This window comes from Schistocerca americana, chromosome 7, assembly GCF_021461395.2.
Source record: "Schistocerca americana isolate TAMUIC-IGC-003095 chromosome 7, iqSchAmer2.1, whole genome shotgun sequence".
Taxonomy (NCBI): Eukaryota; Metazoa; Arthropoda; class Insecta; order Orthoptera; family Acrididae; genus Schistocerca; species Schistocerca americana.
Window position 1 is genome coordinate 548,100,481 of NC_060125.1, and position 17,766 is coordinate 548,118,246.

Sequence of the window (17,766 nt, forward strand, 5' to 3'; positions counted from 1 at the left end):
TTGTGTAATTGGGGTAGATTCCATTCTGTATAATTTTCTTTCATGTCACAAGACCCATAGAAATTTTGTCCAAGTTTGGGTGTGTCTTCTGAATGTTGCAGGAAAACATTGAATATACCTGGAAGCATTGTATCCCTTACTAAATTATGTACAAGTTCAGCTGCATTAATTCAACTGTCTGATGGGCAAATGTTAAAATATCTACCATCCGAGAATAAAACGGAACAATTTGGGAGAGCAATGCCAGAGCCCTGCACTGTGATGCTGACGTGCACTGTTGGTGACACGGAATGCGCTCTGGGACTCACGAACCGTGGTAATTTGTATGTGACTAGTGAAGGTGAGTGATTCACACACATTGTTAAGATCTCTGTGTTATGTTAGACAGCTGTGTACCTAGGTTATGAGCTAAGGGGAGGGTGTAGTGGTGATGGTGGAGGAGGAGGAGGGTGGTAACTCATATTAGTTTTATGGAAGTGAGAGTGATGGAGGAAGAAAGCACAATTTATTCCCAAATAAAACTCAAAAAACTGTGTTTTATTAATCACCAAATATATGAATGCTATCATTTTATGATAGGCGTTTGCTACCTACAGTGTACTTACTGAAAAAAAATGTGGTTTGGGCAAGATTGATTCATGTTATTTTGCCGTCATTCGAATAATGTTTGGATGCATGCAAATAGTTTCTATTTTCACATTTTTTAGTAGGTTTGGATGTTGCCTGGTAACACAAGGGGAAAACATTTTGAATTGAAGGACAGCACTACTGGAAGCTGTCAGAACTCAAGACTCATTTTATATTTTGAGTTACAAAAAGAATGGTGGTGAATGGTGAAATAGTTATTTCATCACATACAGTTCTGGGTGGACTTGCTACTAATCAGTATGCATTACATGTTCTCTGATTCTTCATATAGGAACTGAACTCATATTTCTTCCTTGGTGGTGGGACTGAATATGAGTTTAGTTTGTGAAGAGCATACTTTTTTCATGAAGGGGGAGGGGACACTGCACTAACATAATATTTAAGTGTATTATTAGTAGCAACATACGAAGAACAGTGTGACTGCCATGTGTCACAGACTAAGTGTTAACATCTTGACAATTTTAAGATTTTGTTTTGATGTTCATTGTTTAGCTTCTCCTGTACTCAGTATTTTGCTCTCTCCTTTCTTACCAAAGTATCTCTGTGCTAATTCTTCCTATCACTTTGTTCCTTTCTCAGTAGAGCTCTAGAAGACAGATTATTTGCAGCCTCAGTAGAGCTCTCTTTTGGCGCACTTTGTGACAAAAACAATTGGATTTAGCCAACTTTAGTGTGACTTAAAGGAGTGTAGTGATTTATGTGCATAATTCTTTCTTCTGCTGTTTCGGAGATCATCTGCATGTATCACCTTACAACTTCTCCAGTGACAGTTAAATTTTTCAACATATACTAAAATTGCCATGTAAACAGTAAACATTTTCTGTACTGCTGATATTTTCTGACTTCTCTCATAGAATTCATAGAGAGAGAATCCCAAATCCTGTCTGAAGTACATACCAGAAGGTTTTTTAGGTTGCTGCAACTGACAAAAAGGGGAGGATAAAAATGGATAAATTTCATAATCTCATGATAAGGATATGTATTTCTTGAACTAATAGGATCTTACAATTTATGGAGACAAGAGTCCCCTTATTCCTGAAATATTCAAGAGTGCAGTTGTAAATTATGTATCAGTTTGTAAAAGTTTAAATTTATTTACATTTTAAATGGAACTTTTCTTTTTCAGCAGATCGTGATCCAGCACTTGTCTCTAGTGGTATCACATCTGTTTTTGTGTTACCAAAATTTCTTCTAATGGTTACATCACAACATACATTGTGTTGTGTTAAACTGGAAAATTTTGACTGTTTACTGCATGCTCAGCATGAAAAGGGTGGCAGACGTGTGGAAAGAGGTTCACGAATTGTGGTGGCTGTTGATACTCGTGTTGTTCTGCAGATGCCACGTGGAAATTTGGAGACGGTTACACCACGAACATTAGTGTTAGATGTTGCAGCTCGGTACTTGAATGCTGCTAACTACAGTTCTGCATTTGAACTGTTTCGTAAGCAGCGAATAAATCTGAATCTTTTGTTTGACCATGATCCAGAGAGATTTTTATCCAACATTGACAATTTTGTGGAGGATTTGCACAATCCCTCGTGGTTATCATTATTCCTCTCTGAATTGTCCAGTGAGGATGTAGTGCAAACAATGTATGCAGCTTCATATAGTGGAGGAAGCACAAGAAAGGTGTTTGATGATAAGGTTAGTTTCATTGAAACTAATTGTAAGTTTGCATGCATATTTTCTTGTTCTGGCATCAGCCAAGAGGAAAATAAATGTCAACCCACATTTGAAAATGCATGTGAGACATTAAGAAATGTAACTATATGTCCTAATTTTTGAATCCACATGGATTGCATTCAGCTGTGATATGAGACAAAATAGTGGGAGAGACTGGAGTTTCTGTGGCTTTATATCCAAAATATTATTCAGTCAATTTTCTGGGACAATGTAAAGATGTTCATCAGTTTCAATGTTATTTATTCATTTTTCATTCATTCATTCATGTATTTTAACAGGTTATGTAACTTCTACTGCAGACCTTCGGACAACAGCAATAAACAAACTACCAGCCATATTTTATTCTTAATGCAGTCATAGCTGTTCATGCTCGCTGTGTTATTGCTCTATTAGTCACCAGCATTCCTCTACTTTTTTACATTATTGTGTAGTTGAAATATAATCACACAGTTTGCCTCATGTAAAACTTGTCAATTGAACTGTCCCACCTGTGTAAATTCAAACGATCACAGAAGAAAGTGGAATGTCTTCAGAAAGTGTAGTTTGCCACCAGTGAGTAATCATAGTGCTTTATGGTGTGTTATTCAACATAGATAAATGCAGTGACTTTAAGGGAGTTAAGAAATATAACAATTTTTTATTATCTGTTCAATGTATTTGAATGAGTAATGGGCATCTTGGCCAGTATGTTGTAGCATTAGGATCAGTAGGTGGCCTATTAACAAGGTAATTTCCTACCAGCTGTTATAGCAGTAATGACAAATTTTCCAGAAAGTCTATTCCATTGGTGAATCTTGACAACACTGAGAGCTGCTATAATTCAGTGTAGGTAGCCAACAGTAATTGTTGTTTTTACAGGGAATGTGTACCACTTACATTTGACTGTCAACTGTGTAGAAGTGATGATGGACATTTGTAAACATAACTGGAATCAAAATGACCATTGTGAGATTTGGTCTGGAGTCATTTTTTTTTAATGTGCAGGGGATAACTTGAAGAACCAGACCGAGGTCTATGGAGAAAGAATAATAAATGTATCAGTGGTTTGTAGGATGAGTGTGCACATTCCTGATGAAGAATGGAGAAGACAACTATTAAAAATAACTCAGTTAGTAGAAATACTTGATTTAGTGATTAGATAGAACAAGCATGTTATAATGGAAATACTAGTGTTTCGTTTTATAAAATCGTGGCTGTCATACAGAAGTGAAGAAATATTTATGTTCAGTGATGGGCATTAATGAAGAGAACACAAACTGAAATGCTGATATGCTGTGGTGGTCTTTCTGACATGGAGTAGTGATGACTTCCTGAGTTACGTAGTAACTAGTAGAGGGATATGGCAGTAGCACTTACACCAGAATAGAATGTTTGTCAGTGGAGTGGAGGCACTAATCATCTTCATGGAGAATTACTCGGGAGCAACACTTTGTTGCATGGAGGATAGTGTCCACATGATTCTGGTACAGGCAAAGATTCTTGTTAGTGAAGTTTATTCCACAGGGCAATTTCCTCATCATCTCTATTTCCGCTGCAGGGGGCTTACCGCTCTTTGGCGGATTCGTGCTATGATACCACGGGGCCACAGCCTTTGCAGCATCTTTTCCCTTCTGTGCTGCATGTCTATCGTCTTGCTGTTCTTTTTCTCCTCCCGTGGGGAACATGTCTGGGATGTTTTTGGGAATGTGTTCTGCATTTTCAGTAGCTGACATCAGAACAGTCTCTCCACTGTTTTTCATTCCTTTTTCCTTTCATCATTCCCCTTCTCCTAACCTTACTCTGCTTTGGCGTTTGAGGTTACTCTTTCTTTTCCTTCCTCCCTGTGTGCTCCTGAAGGCTGGAACACATGTCTGAGAGTGTAACAGGTGATAACAGGTGCATAATTCCCCACCCCGGGTTGACAGGTAGGGTTCACACATACCCCTGGTACAGGCTAGGCCCAGGGAGGGATGATTTCCTGAGTTGCTGGCTTCTCAAATTGCCAATTGGTCCCTCTGTCAGGTGTTCGGGAGGTGTGACCTGAGGTGTGAATAATCACTTAAGGCAGGTTCACCTCCCTCTGAGGGCGGGGGGGGGGGGGGGGGGGCAGTTGGAAGGATCGTGCCATCGGAGATGCTGGCAATCATGGGGGATTTTCTTGCAATGAGCCAATCATCATCTTCAGAGTCAATGTCTACTAAATGTAAACGGGATGAAGCTCATGCTTCAAATATCCTCCCAGCTGCACAATGGTTCCTTGTGGTTTCACATACTGAATATGGTCAGTCCTTTGCTATGGTAAATCTGTTTATTATTCAGAAAGATGCTGATGCAATTGCTGGCCCTGTGAAATCCTGCTCTCGTTTGTGCACTGTCACTTTTCTTTTGGAGACTTCTTCTGATTCTCAAGCACAACTGCTTGCACCTTTGCTCTTCCATGGCTATCCTGTTTATGTTGAGGCCCACCAAATGCTGACCTATTCCTGTGGTGTTATCTACACTAGGCTGCTAGATGGTCTGACCGAGACAGAAATCCAAACATACCTCTCTGATCAGGGTGTCATTGCAGTCCATAGAGTGATGAAAAAGATGGATGCATCGTTAGTGCCTACACATGTTCTTTTCCTCAGTTTTGATACAGTGATGCTTCTGTCAAAGATCAAAGCAGACTGCGACATTATCACATTTCGGCCGTACATTCTGAACCTGATGGTCTGCTACCAGTTTCATCGTTACAGCCACACTCGAATCTCCTAGTGACACCCACCCAGATGTGTAACCTGTGGTAGGGATGTTGATGGGGATGATTGTCTTCGTCCTTCTCCCTGCTGTATCAATTGCAATGGCGACCATGCAGGCTCCTCCCAAGATTGTCCTGTGTATCTTGATTTGTGGGCCATCACGGTTGAAGGAAAAAGTGCCTTACCCGGCCCCTCTCAAGTTGTTGGCTAGTCGGAAACCCTGTGTTGTACCATTTTTCACTTACAGTACTGTTCTTGCTACATCTCACTCCACGAACAACATGGCTATGTAGACATATGGCCTCAGATTCAGCATTGTGGTTGTGAAATCATCCAGTGTTACAGTAGCATCCCTGTCTCCTCCTCCAGCTGTGCACAAGCCACCAAATTTTCACCTCAAATGGTGGAGTCACCTGCTACACAACTGGCAGACAAGAAAGGACAGAAGAAATATTCTTCCGAAGACTTCTTATGTCCCTGCAGCCAACAAATATCCAAGTCTTCCTATGCCAACCAGAAAGGCTCCAAGAAATCAAACAAAAGCAAAATGTCTTCTCCTTTGCCACCTCGGAGATCCTCTTCGACGGTGTCGCCACATGATACCCTCACCCAGTCGACCTCTGTGTCGCTGGTGCACACCGCCAACTATTTTTCTGCCCTGTACTCCACAGACTGACAGAGGGGGACTGCTGATGCCTCTGTAGATCTTATGGAGCAGTGTGCTCCAACCTGTAACCTGTACCCTGTAACAATGTCTTCAAAGACTGGCAGTCGGTAGCAGCTGAGGTGATTCCACTTCATTTTTTCCCACCTCCCTTTTCCTCGTCATGGCTCTCCTCCATTGGAATGCTTGATGCCTTAGAGCCAACAAAGAGGACTCAGTGCTGGTCTTGGAATTGCAGCATTCGCTTGTTTGCTGTGTCCAGAAACTGAATTGCGTCCTCACGACTGCTTTGAGCTCTCGCATGTCTTTGGAGTCCGCTTTGATGCCCCCCGCCCCGAGAGGACTGCAATTCATCTCATGGGGGAGTCATGCTGCTCCTCCAGGATGACGTTCATAGTCAAGCTATCTCCCTGACTACCTTTGTACCATTTACATCCCTTGTAGCAGTCCCACTGGGTTTTAATTATTTTGTTTGATGTCCTCGGTGTCGATGTACTGCATTGTTACATTGACTGAAAAATGGGGTTTGTGGATTCAGACACTGACTACTTTGAATGATGTAACCGACAGATGCACAGCTACATTTTACAGTACTTTAATTTCACTTTGCACAACCCACAATATTACACATTTATATGGCCAGTGCACTATTATGTAAGCTTTGATAAGCCTCATTAATAGTTAGTAGGTGAAACTCCACATACTGCTGCAGAATATCTACAAGCAGTAAAACCTAACCACAAAGTTCACAGTTCATGTAGAATAATCAGGTACGTCTGGAGAAAACGCTGTCACTGTTTTTACACATGGCCTAATTGTTTAACACCTGTTCCACAGTTAATTTGAAACATTGTTGTTGTTCTAACCAGCACAGGTTACTTGTCTGAAACTCCACCATGGACTGACTGTCTCGTGACAAAAAATCGGGCCATTATATATCATTATAATAATCGGTACTGAAACTACACTTTGATACAATTAAAACTTAACACATTAAATTAACTGGATACATCGAAAAATTGGTTCTTTTTAGCAGTTTCTTCTACTACGAGGGTTATGCCACATTATTTGTTTAAATCATGAAATTAACAAATATAGTTATGAAAACAATAATTTTCACAAAATTGTTGATTACTTTGGAGTTAGTGAAGGGATGGTTTTGCTAACATGTTTTTGAATAGAGCTAAATAGATACTTTGATTACTAGTACTTAGTCTTCCAAATGTTTATGATTGTTACAGAATTTATACTTGTTTATATGTCAACAGTAGAATTTAAGTTACGAAACAATCACTGATTTTGCCCTATAACAAAAGATACTAACTAGGAATAGTCAAAATAAAGTAGAAAATCAATTACATACATAAAACTAAACACAAAATTATGTCTGGTGTTATATTCCTTAAAACTAAGGGCCAACCTATCTCTTATATGAAAATGCAGATTCTATTCATGTGTGCTAATGGTAAATAGTTAAAAAGTAACAAGACTAATTTAAGGAGGCAGATGGAAAAACAAGAGGGGAATAAAAATTATCCCAGCTTGCTTCGTCATACCCTCTGTCATTTGGTGTCACCTGATCAGACTTCCTCATCTTATTTGGAAACTCCCTCACCCCTTTCTGCTGTTTGATGACTGCAATGTGCACCATCCCCTATGGCCTTCCTCAGAACCTCTCAGGGAGGTGCCCTCTCAGCTGACCTTCTCAATGAACTTAACCTCATCTGCTTTAACATGGGAGCACCCACTTTGTTTTCAAAAACACACACACACACACACACACACACACACACACACACACACACACACACACACACACACACCTATTCCCATTTGAACCTTTCCTTCTGCACTGCTCAGCTTACCTATCATCTCAAGTGGTCTGTTCACTCCGACATGTACTCGAACAACCCTTTCCCGTGTACTATCCATTTGCTGACTCCTACTCCACCTACTTGCACCCCCAAATGGCAGCTTTCTAAGGCTGGCTAGAGGCTTTTATTTTCCCTGTCAACCTTTGATGAACCACAATTCCTCAGTGCCGATGACCAGGTAGAATATCTTACAAACATTATCCTTAATGCCGCATAATGTTTCATTCCTTACACTTTGTTTACCGCGCCATGTTCCAGTCCCTTGGTGGACTGAGGAATGCCGCAAGGCAATTCACATGCGGAGATGTGCGCTCCACGTTTTTAACCATCATCGTGCAATGGCGGACTGCATTCATTATCAACAGTTGCATGCACAGTGTCACTGTTTTCTTTGGGATAGCATAAAAGCTAGCCAGATTTCATTTACTAGTTCTGTAACAGTTCCACTCCCTCTTCTGTTGTGTTCGCCAGCCTGTGCCGGCTCTCTGGGACCAAGGTCCAGACCCCTATTTCCAGCCTGACCAAGGCATATGATGTCATAGTGGACCCTATTGCTGTCTTCAACATCTTGGGCCACTATTTTGCAGAGATTTTGAGTTTCATCCACTATCGCCCTTCTCTTCTCAGAATCGTGAATACTACAAGCCGCCTTTACTATGAGGGAACTCGACCTTGCTCTTACTTCATTCCGACAGACAGTGTTCACTTTCAAATGTTGCAGGACTTTTCTCTTGGGGGGCAAGCAGTTTCTCCTTCATACACAGGATCGCATATTCACACCTAAGCCTGGTAAGGACAATCACCTTCCTTCTAGTTACTTGCCCCATTTCTCTGTGTTTGCAGGGGGATGGAATGCATGGCCGGCTAGTATGGTAGCTCAAATTTTGCAGTCTACTAACCACTGCACAATGTTGATTTCGTGCACGCTGTTCTGCAGTTGACCATCTCATCACTTTGTCGACCCACGTGATGAACGATTTTTTTTGATTTGGAGAAAGCCTACAACACTTGCTGGAGGACTGGTATTCTCCATACTCTGTGTGGGACTTATTCCCCATTTCCTCCAGGAATCTTTAAGACAAGAGTTTTCAAGATAAATGTGGGTTCTGCCTTGTTTGGACACCATTGTCTAGGAAAATGGTGTGCCTCAGGGTTCCATCCTGAGTGTTGTCCTCTGTGCTATTGCCATTAACCCTATTTTGATCTGTCTCCTGCTGGGCATCTCCAACTCCCTTTTTGTTGATGATTTTGTCATCTATTGCAGTTCTCCATGAACTTGTCTCCTTGAGTGGCATCTTCAACATTGTCTCGACCATCTTTACTCATGGAGCATCAGCAGTGGTTTTCACTTTTCCACTAACAAAACTCTTTGTATGAATTTCTGGTGCAGTTGGTTTCTTCGGCTCTCTTTACATCTTGGGCGTGTTGCTCTCCCATTTGTTGAAACTATAAATTCCTGGAGTTAATGCTTGATAGGAAAGTTTGTTGGTCCTCCATGTGTCTTACCTGGCTGCCCACTGTACGCGGTCCCTCAATGTCCTATGTATCCTCAGCTGCACAATGTGGATTTCCTGTATGCTGTTCTGTAGTTGACCATCACGTCCCTTTGTCAACCATTTCATGAACAGTTTTCTGTGGAAACATAAAACTGTGGGCGTGTTTTTGATTTGGACAAAGCCTATGACAAGTGTTGGAGAAATGGTATCCTCCATACTCTCTACATGTTGGGAGCAGATCGGACCACCTTCCTCCATTTGTACTGGTCTCACTAGACTGTGTGTTTCGTTTATGCATCTGCGTGTCCATCTCACTTACGCTGCCTCAGTACTACCCACCATCATGACATCCGTTTGGCTACTGGCACCTTTTACACTAGTCCGGTTGAGAGTCTGTATGCAGAAGCTGCTGAACTACCAATATCATACTGCCAAGATTTTCTCCTCTGGCAGATATGAATGCTGTTTGTCTGCCATGCCCACCCACCCATCCTGTGCCTCCTCCTTTGATGACTTCTTTGATCTCCAGTTTGGAACGCGTCCCTCTTCTCTGTTACCTTCTGGATTTCGGTTTCGCCTCTTGCTCCGGCAGCTTAACTTCATATTACCTGCCACTTTCCTGATGGATATGAACCCTTCACAACCTTGGCTTTGTGCGGTGGTGCATGTACACCATGGCCTTCATTCGCTTCCTAAGGACCTACTCCAGCCTCACCCTATCTTCATAAGTTTATCGACCTTCCCAAAGAACTTCACAATAGTGCTGTTGTGTACACTGATGGCTCTTGGACTGACCATGGTATCAGGTGTGCCTTCGTCACTGACCTGTAAATTTTTCGTCATTGGCTTCCAGAATGCTGCTCAATATTTACAGCAGAAATATTTGTCCTGTATCAGTCTGGCTTTTCAATTTGGTCATCTGCTCAGATTCTCAGTGCCCTTCAGAGCCTCTATTTGCTGCACACCATCCATTCCTTAGTGCAACGGGTCCAGGAAATCTGTTACTTACTCTTGATTGAGCCACTGTGATGTTTATGTGGGTCCCTGGTGGTCACACTGGTCTGATGGAAAACAAGGCCACTGATGCTGCTGCTAAGGCTGCAGTCCTTGTCTTTCGGCCTGCTAGTTCTTCCATTCCCTCCAATGATCTTTGTGTTGTCTTCTGTCAGCAAGTGATGTCACTTTGGCATCACCACCCCTCCTCCCGTCGTGGGAACAAGCTCCTGAGAATTAAACTTTCCCCAACGGCTTGGAGGACTCCTCTCAGCCCTCTTGCTTCGAGGAGATCGTATTCGCTTGGTTGCATATTGTGCACTGTCTTTTTAGCTGTCGTCATTTGTTAAGTGGTGCTCCCACACCACTTTGTGCCCATTGCCCCCAACCTTTGACAGTTCATTTCCTTATGGAAGGACCGTTTTTTAACTACTTACATTCTCATTTAGGTTTGACAATGTGGTTACTGGCCTTGTTGGTGAACAACGTTCAGGCTGTTGACCGCGTTTTACTTTTTGTCCGTCGTAGCAATATGATGAAGGACATTTAATCTTTAGTTCAGGACCTCCATTTCTTTATTTTATATCTCATTCAGTGTATTTTATGGACTCTTCTCCTAGTCCCTGTTTTTAGCTGTCTTTCCTTCTGTTGATTGGACTTCATGTGAAGTCATTTTTAACTCCTTTTTTGCCTTTGTGTTCTATAGTTCTGTGTGACTCCAGTTGTTTTTGCACCCTAAAACAAAACAAAATAATTTTCTCTTTAGCCCTAACCTAGCTACCAGTGATATACATGTCTTTCTTTATTCCCACCTTATTTCCTTCTGTGCATTTTCATGACGGTTTCAATGGGATATAGACTGGCACCAGCTGGTTATTATCAGAGCTGACATGTTTTTACAGAGAGAATATATAAAATCTTGTCCCACACTATGGCCAACAGTGGATGTTCTACTGTGGAAAAGTGATGAAAAATACATACTCGCATACAATCTAAACACTAGTGTTGTTGTTATCTGTTGTACTTCACACCAGAAGCAGTTGATAGCTGCAGAACATATGGGGTACATAAATATAGTCCCCATCCCATCCAGATTTGTACTCCTTTAAAGAATCACTATGGGTTTCAAAGTGAGACCAATATCCTATAGATCTATAGTACACAGAATCTTGTTTTAGTGCAAAATTAATGAAATATCGGTGTGTTACAAGTGGAATGCCAGGAAGACTGTTATTTCGTAGTCCATAAGATGCTTATAATAGTTTCCACAATGAAACTTCACCTTGAAACCTGGCAGAAAAGCCAAAGAGATTCTTGGCATATGTCAAGTATGCCAATGGCAAGACACAATCAGTGCCTTATCTGTGCGATAGGAATGGAGATACTATCGAAGACAGTGCTGCCAAAGCAGAATTACTAAACACAGCTTTCCGAAATGTCTTCACAAAAGAAGACAAAGTAAATATCTCAGAATTCAAATCAAGAACAGCTGCCAACTTGAGTAACATAGAAGTAAATATCCTCAGAGTAGTGAAGCAAATTAAATCACTTAACAAAAGCAAGTCATCTGGTCCAGACTGTATACCAATTAGATTCCTTTCAGAATATGCTGATGCCACAGCTCCCTATTTAACAATCATATACAACACATCAGAGCTCATACGGAAAGATATACGTGTTTGTTCTTTCCGCGTGCTAGACGAGATTGGAACAATAGAGAATTGTGAAGGTGATTTGATATACCCCGTGCCAGGCACGTAAGTGTGATTTGCAGAGTATCCATTTAGATCTGGAACACAATCCACATAATAGCAGCAAGTAATTCCAGAAGTTGAAACAACTGAGATGTTAACAGGTTATAACTGAGAACTTTATGGCATTGAAAATGATGTGGCTTGTAATAAAGAAATTGTTTGTAACACAAAATTATGTCACATATAGTGGTTCTTAAAAGTTTGAAGTTACTATGCACTACAGAGTAAAATTTTGGTTCAGTGGCCCAAAAAGGATGGTCACATTTTAAATAACTATAACTCCATCAGTTTTACAAATTAATTTTATTCAATTACGTAACTAAATGCTCCCAGGCACCCAATTACAAGAACTAACCACAAAAAATCATGTACGGAAAATGACTTCCGGAAGATGGTGTCCTTCCTCGGTGATGCATTCCACAAGTCTTTCCTCGAAATTTTCCATCACTTTCACTACTGTTTCTTCTTGAATTGCCATAATTTCCGCACTGATTGCCTCCTTCAGATCAATTAAGTTTCGGGGCTTCTTTACGTAGACTTTTGACTTTAGGTATCCCCAAAGAAAAAAATCACAGGCTGAGAGGTCAGGTGATCTCGCGGGCCAGTGGACATCTCCAAAACGCGAGATGATGTGGTGGGGGAACATCCGCCTTAAAACACACATGGAGTCATTGGCTGTGTGGGCCGTGGCCCCGTCCTGTTGAAACCAAATTCGATCTCGGTTTACATGTAACTCTCGCAGTTTCGGCACCAAAAAGCTACGTAGCATGTTAACGTAACGTTTCGAGTTCACTGTGACTGTAGCGTTGTTCTCCTCAAAAAAATAAGGACCAACAATCCCCAATCTTGAAATTCCACACCAGACTGTTACCTTAGCACTATGAAGAGGCTTTTGGTGCAATTCTCTGGGATTATCTGCTGCCCAATACCTGCAGTTTTGTTTATTGACATAGCCGTCTAAATGGAAATGGGCTTCATCTGACATAAGAAGCACAACATCATTATTAGAGTACAAAATGTCAAGCATTGATTCACAAAATCGTCTTCGCTGCTCAAAATCACGATCATACAGCTTTTGCGTGATCATAATTTTGTATGTGTGAAACTGTAACTCACGGCTTAAAATACGCTGCAACGAACTACGGCTGAGGCCTAAAGTTTGAGCACGACGCCTAGTGGAACGACGCGGGCTTTGCAGCACTGACGCTCTAACATCATCAATGTTCTGTGGAGTAACTGCCGTACGTGTACGCCCCACTTTTGACAGACCCTGTTGTCCGGAATGCAGTCACCCAACGTGATATGGATCTGCGATCTGGAATGGGTCCATCACGCGCTACACCAAAACGTTGTCGAAACAATCGTTGCACAGTAATAAATGATTCATCATTTCTGAAAAACTGTTCCACAGCAAAAACACGATGCTCGACCGTCCACTGCGCCATCTCGTGGCAAACTGGGTGTAATGGCCGACTTGCAGACGGCCGGCAGTGGTCCCCCCTCCTCACCTTTCAATGGTACTACGCAGTTCAAATCCGACCATCCTTTTTGGGCCGCCCAGTAGTCTATCACAGAACAGAAATATCACAAAAGGGGCAGTAAGGACACACATGAAGAAGTATATGATCTCTGCATTAAATCACCACTACATATTTTGGCAAACTGTTGATTGTAAAATATCGCTATAACATCAGTTATGGTTGTCAGCTACTGACAGTGCTGGTGGAGAAGGGCATCAACAGCTAAATTTATCATATACACCTAACACAGCAAGAAAAGAAGAGAATGTTATTCAAGGATGTCAATATGAAAAATTACTTCCACAGTAAGTTTGTTTTTAATTTTGTGCATACTGTTCTTCAGTCACAATAAGTGGTAGAGCTGTTGCCACCAATATTCAAAACAGATGTATTGTGCCCACACCAGTCACTGAATCACAGGCAACTGTAACAGAGGTGATAAACACATATTTCATGGAAATGAAGAGACCTACCAGACTATAATCTAAACAGTAATGATGGACTCACGGTACAAGCTAACAAATACACGTATCTTGGAACTAACATTAACAGCCATTCTAATAACTTGTGATAAATTACAGTCTGTATTGAGAAAGCCAGAGAACACTTTGTAAAATGAGTAATGCATTCAAGAGACATCACCTCTTAATCAAAACAAAATTAAGATTCCTATGTTGCTACACATTTCCCATCCTTTTCCGTGGAACAGACATGGATTTTGACTGAGATTATGGGCAAATGAATTGAGATATTTGAGATGTGGCTGCTAAGAATGCCATGGGCAGATAAAATTGCTGACGATATTTCTGAACACAGAAAAATACAGTATCTTGGCTATGTAATTAGGAATGAGAATAGAACCTTCTGTAAATGAAAATACCTGGTAAAAGAGGGTGGGGGTGAGGAAGAGGAAGAACACCTTGGCTCGGTAACTTACTGATGTGGACTTTGCACACAAGTGAAGAACTTTTTCAAACAGAAGTGATATAGCTATGATGCTTACGAACAGCTGTAAAACATTAGACACTAAAAGAAGAAAAAGAATGAGGAAAAAGAAAGAAATATTAAAATAATTCTGAAAGCTTTAGTCAAACAATGCTTTCTTCAATGAGTGTATATCAATTCTTCAGTTATTTCTGATTTATTGGCTTATAATTTAAGTTTTTCTTCTGTTTACAAAAAGATGAATTAGAACTATATAAAAAATATTTCTTGAACAGTAGATTTGTGTAAATTAAATTGTTATGGGAAAAATAGAAGGAAATAAAAATCACCAGCTATCTGCATGGTATTTTGTTACACATATCACAATTACTTTGATTACAGTGTAAAATGTTTGCCTGTTGCATTAAGATGGCAGTGTCTCAATTCTACTAGTACATGCATCTGACTTAAATGGTGTGTACATTAATTGAGAATATAAGTAGATGAGAGTATTGTTTGAGTTGGCTGTATTAACTTCCACAGATACAATGTGATGACAGCGATAGTGATGGTAATGACAATGGGAGGGAGGGGGGGGGGGGGGGACTAGTGCTGCCAGTAATGAAACGGGAGGAGATAACTCACTGCTTAAGATGTATAGTTTTCATTTATGTGTTTATGCCTTAATGCAAGATAATGAGAACTGAATTGGTTCTTATTAATGCCTTATAATGTTCTCTCTTTTTTCTTCCTCTCGAGGTTAATCTGGTTTGTGACAAGATACGTGAGGCTATCCAGAAGCGTGATGATGCTTCACTTTATCTTTTCCCCGTCCTGACAAGTTATGTGCGTAAAAACAATAAAGATGATCTGGCATGTGCACTGAAAGAAGCTAAGGCTTCTAAGCACATATCTGTTGATGAAGCTCTTAAATATTTATTTTATATGGTTGATGTAAATGAGATGTACAACATTGCACTTGGTCTTTATGACTTTGACCTAGTAACATTAGTTGCATCAAAGTCAACAAAAGACCCTAAGGAATACCTCCCATTCCTGAATGAGTTACGCAGGTATGGCATGACAATATACTGTATTGAGTTTTATGTTATTGCCGTTTTATTCTATGCTGAAAGGTTATATTTTTTTGACAGATTGGAACCGAATTACCAAAAGTATACCATTGACAAATATTTAAAACGGTACAAATCAGCACTATCTCATATTTCAAAATGTCCAGAGCATTTTGATGAGTGCTTAGAACTAATAAAGACACACAAAATGTATTCTGAGGTAAGCAGAAATTCTCTCATTTGATAAATTTGACTGATGTACTCACAGAGCCCTTTTGTGACATTCGTTTTTTATTTTTGACATGCATGCAGTGTTCATAATGCTTGTTTTCTTCTCTTTTTATTTAGATGCCGCTGTATGAAAATAGATTTATGTCGCATTTAGAATGTTTGATGGTGCAGTTAGATTTCACGTGATCTTCCCTTATTTTTGCAAATGCTGTGACTGTAAATACTTTCATAACTACAGTGTATGTAACTAATATCATGGTGGACTTGAAAGCACAACAGGGTGATCTTAGTGTGAGAAAAAACAACCAGTATACCATATTTCAAACAATCGAACATGTTATAAACACCCCTCAATCTTTTTCTTTCTCATAACTACAAACTTGTAATTGTACGATATGTGTACATGATTTCAGTATTTTCATTTCTTGAAGTATTGTAGATTATTATTACACACACACAAAGTTTTTAATCCTAAACATCACAATGCAATTGCTTTAGTGTAAAATTAATTAGTTCCATAGGTGTCACAATTTGGAGATTATACAAGCTCATCACTGTGCAGGAATCTTGAAGTCAGAATTTAATCTTCAGAAACAGCTAGCTAACCAGATTTGTAACCAGATTTTTGCTGATGCTGAGAGATTATTTAGTTTCTCCCAGAATTATTCTCGAAAGTCAGTATTTAAATAAGATCAGGTTTTGGGACATTAGTTGTTCTCATACCGTGCCGTATTTCCAAAATTTGTTTCAATAATGTTGTAGCCCAAAGTTTTCCGAGCATAATTACGGTTTTAGATTTCCCATACCTTGTATTTAAGGGAGGTTTTCTTAATTTTAATTTTCTTAATAATATAAATGAAAACATGAACTTTTTAATTGCTGTCAGCGGGAGTCGAGATCCGACACAGTAATCTAGCAGTGTTCTTGGCTGAGTACAGACTATGTCATATGCAGTGAATAGTGTAATGTTATGTGGCATGTGTGAATAATGTGACATGAACATTGTGCTATTATAAAGAAAATGGCTGGTGAGCTTCTGCTATAATGTGTGTATTTCATGGCATTGTTAGGAAGTAATATCTTGGATCATCAAAATGTGTATGTTGAGTGAATAAAGTGCATAAAATGAGTAATTACTTAAGATACTTCCAGTGTTTTTCAATTAAGACCAAAACAGTAGGCAGTTCTGTAGCTCAATGCACAACTACTACTATTTTGGAATTTTCAGTTCTCAGTGAATCTTGGGTGAAAGGGAAGGTTGTTGTTGTTGTTGTGGTCTTCAGTCCTGAGACTGGTTTGATGCAGCTCTCCATGCTGCTCTATCCTGTGCAAGCTTTTTCATCTCCCAGTACCTACTGCAACCTACATCCTTCTGAATCTGCTTAGTGTATTCATCTCTTGGTCTCCCTCTACGATTTTTACCCTCCACGCTGCCCTCCAATACTAAACTGGTGATCCTTGATGCCTCATAACATGTCCTACCAACCGATCCCTTCTTCTGGTCAAGTTGTGCCACAAACTTCTCTTCTCCCCAATCCTATTCAATACTTCCTCATTAGTTATGTGATCTACCCATCTAATCTTCAGCATTCTTCTGTAGCACCACATTTCGAAAGCTTCTATTCTCTTCTTGTCCAAACTATTTATCGTCCATGTTTCACTTCCATACATGGCTACACTCCATACGAATACTTTCAGAAATGACTTCCTGACACTTAAATCAATACTGGATGTTAACAAATTTCTCTTCTTCAGAAACGCTTTCCTTGCCATTGCCAGCCTACATTTTATATCCTCTCTACTTCGACCATCATCAGTTATTTTGCTCCCCAAATAGCAAAACTCCTTTACTACTTTAAGTGCCTCATTTCCTAATCTAATTCCCTCAGCATCACCCGACTTAATTAGACTGCATTCCATTATCCTTGTTTTGCTTTTGTTGATGTTCATCTTATATCCTCCTTTCAAGACACTGTCCATTCCATTCAACTGCTCTTCCAAGTCCTTTGCTGTCTCTGACAGAATTACAATGTCATCAGCGAACCTCAAAGTTTTTATTTCTTCTCCATGAATTTTAATACGTACTCCGAATTTTTCTTTTGTTTCCTTTACTGCTTGCTCAATATACAGATTGAATAACATCGGGGAGAGGCTGCAACCCTGTCTTACTCCCTTCCCAACCA

The 17,766-nt window shown here is 40.1% G+C and overlaps 1 protein-coding gene across 2 annotated transcripts in view; it reads left to right on the plus strand.

Annotated features, from left to right (window-relative positions):
* Positions 1-17,766, plus strand: part of LOC124622262 (elongator complex protein 1) — a 159,660-nt gene that overhangs the window by 7,599 nt on the left and 134,295 nt on the right. Inside the window, exons 3-6 of one of the 2 annotated variants that reach the window (XM_047147924.1) lie at positions 102-340; positions 1,775-2,295; positions 15,039-15,352; positions 15,434-15,572. In XM_047147924.1, the coding sequence (XP_047003880.1) occupies positions 102-340; positions 1,775-2,295; positions 15,039-15,352; positions 15,434-15,572 (1,213 nt within the window). The remainder of the gene's footprint in view (positions 1-101; positions 341-1,774; positions 2,296-15,038; positions 15,353-15,433; positions 15,573-17,766) is intronic. The other variant, XM_047147925.1, reaches the window with a different exon arrangement.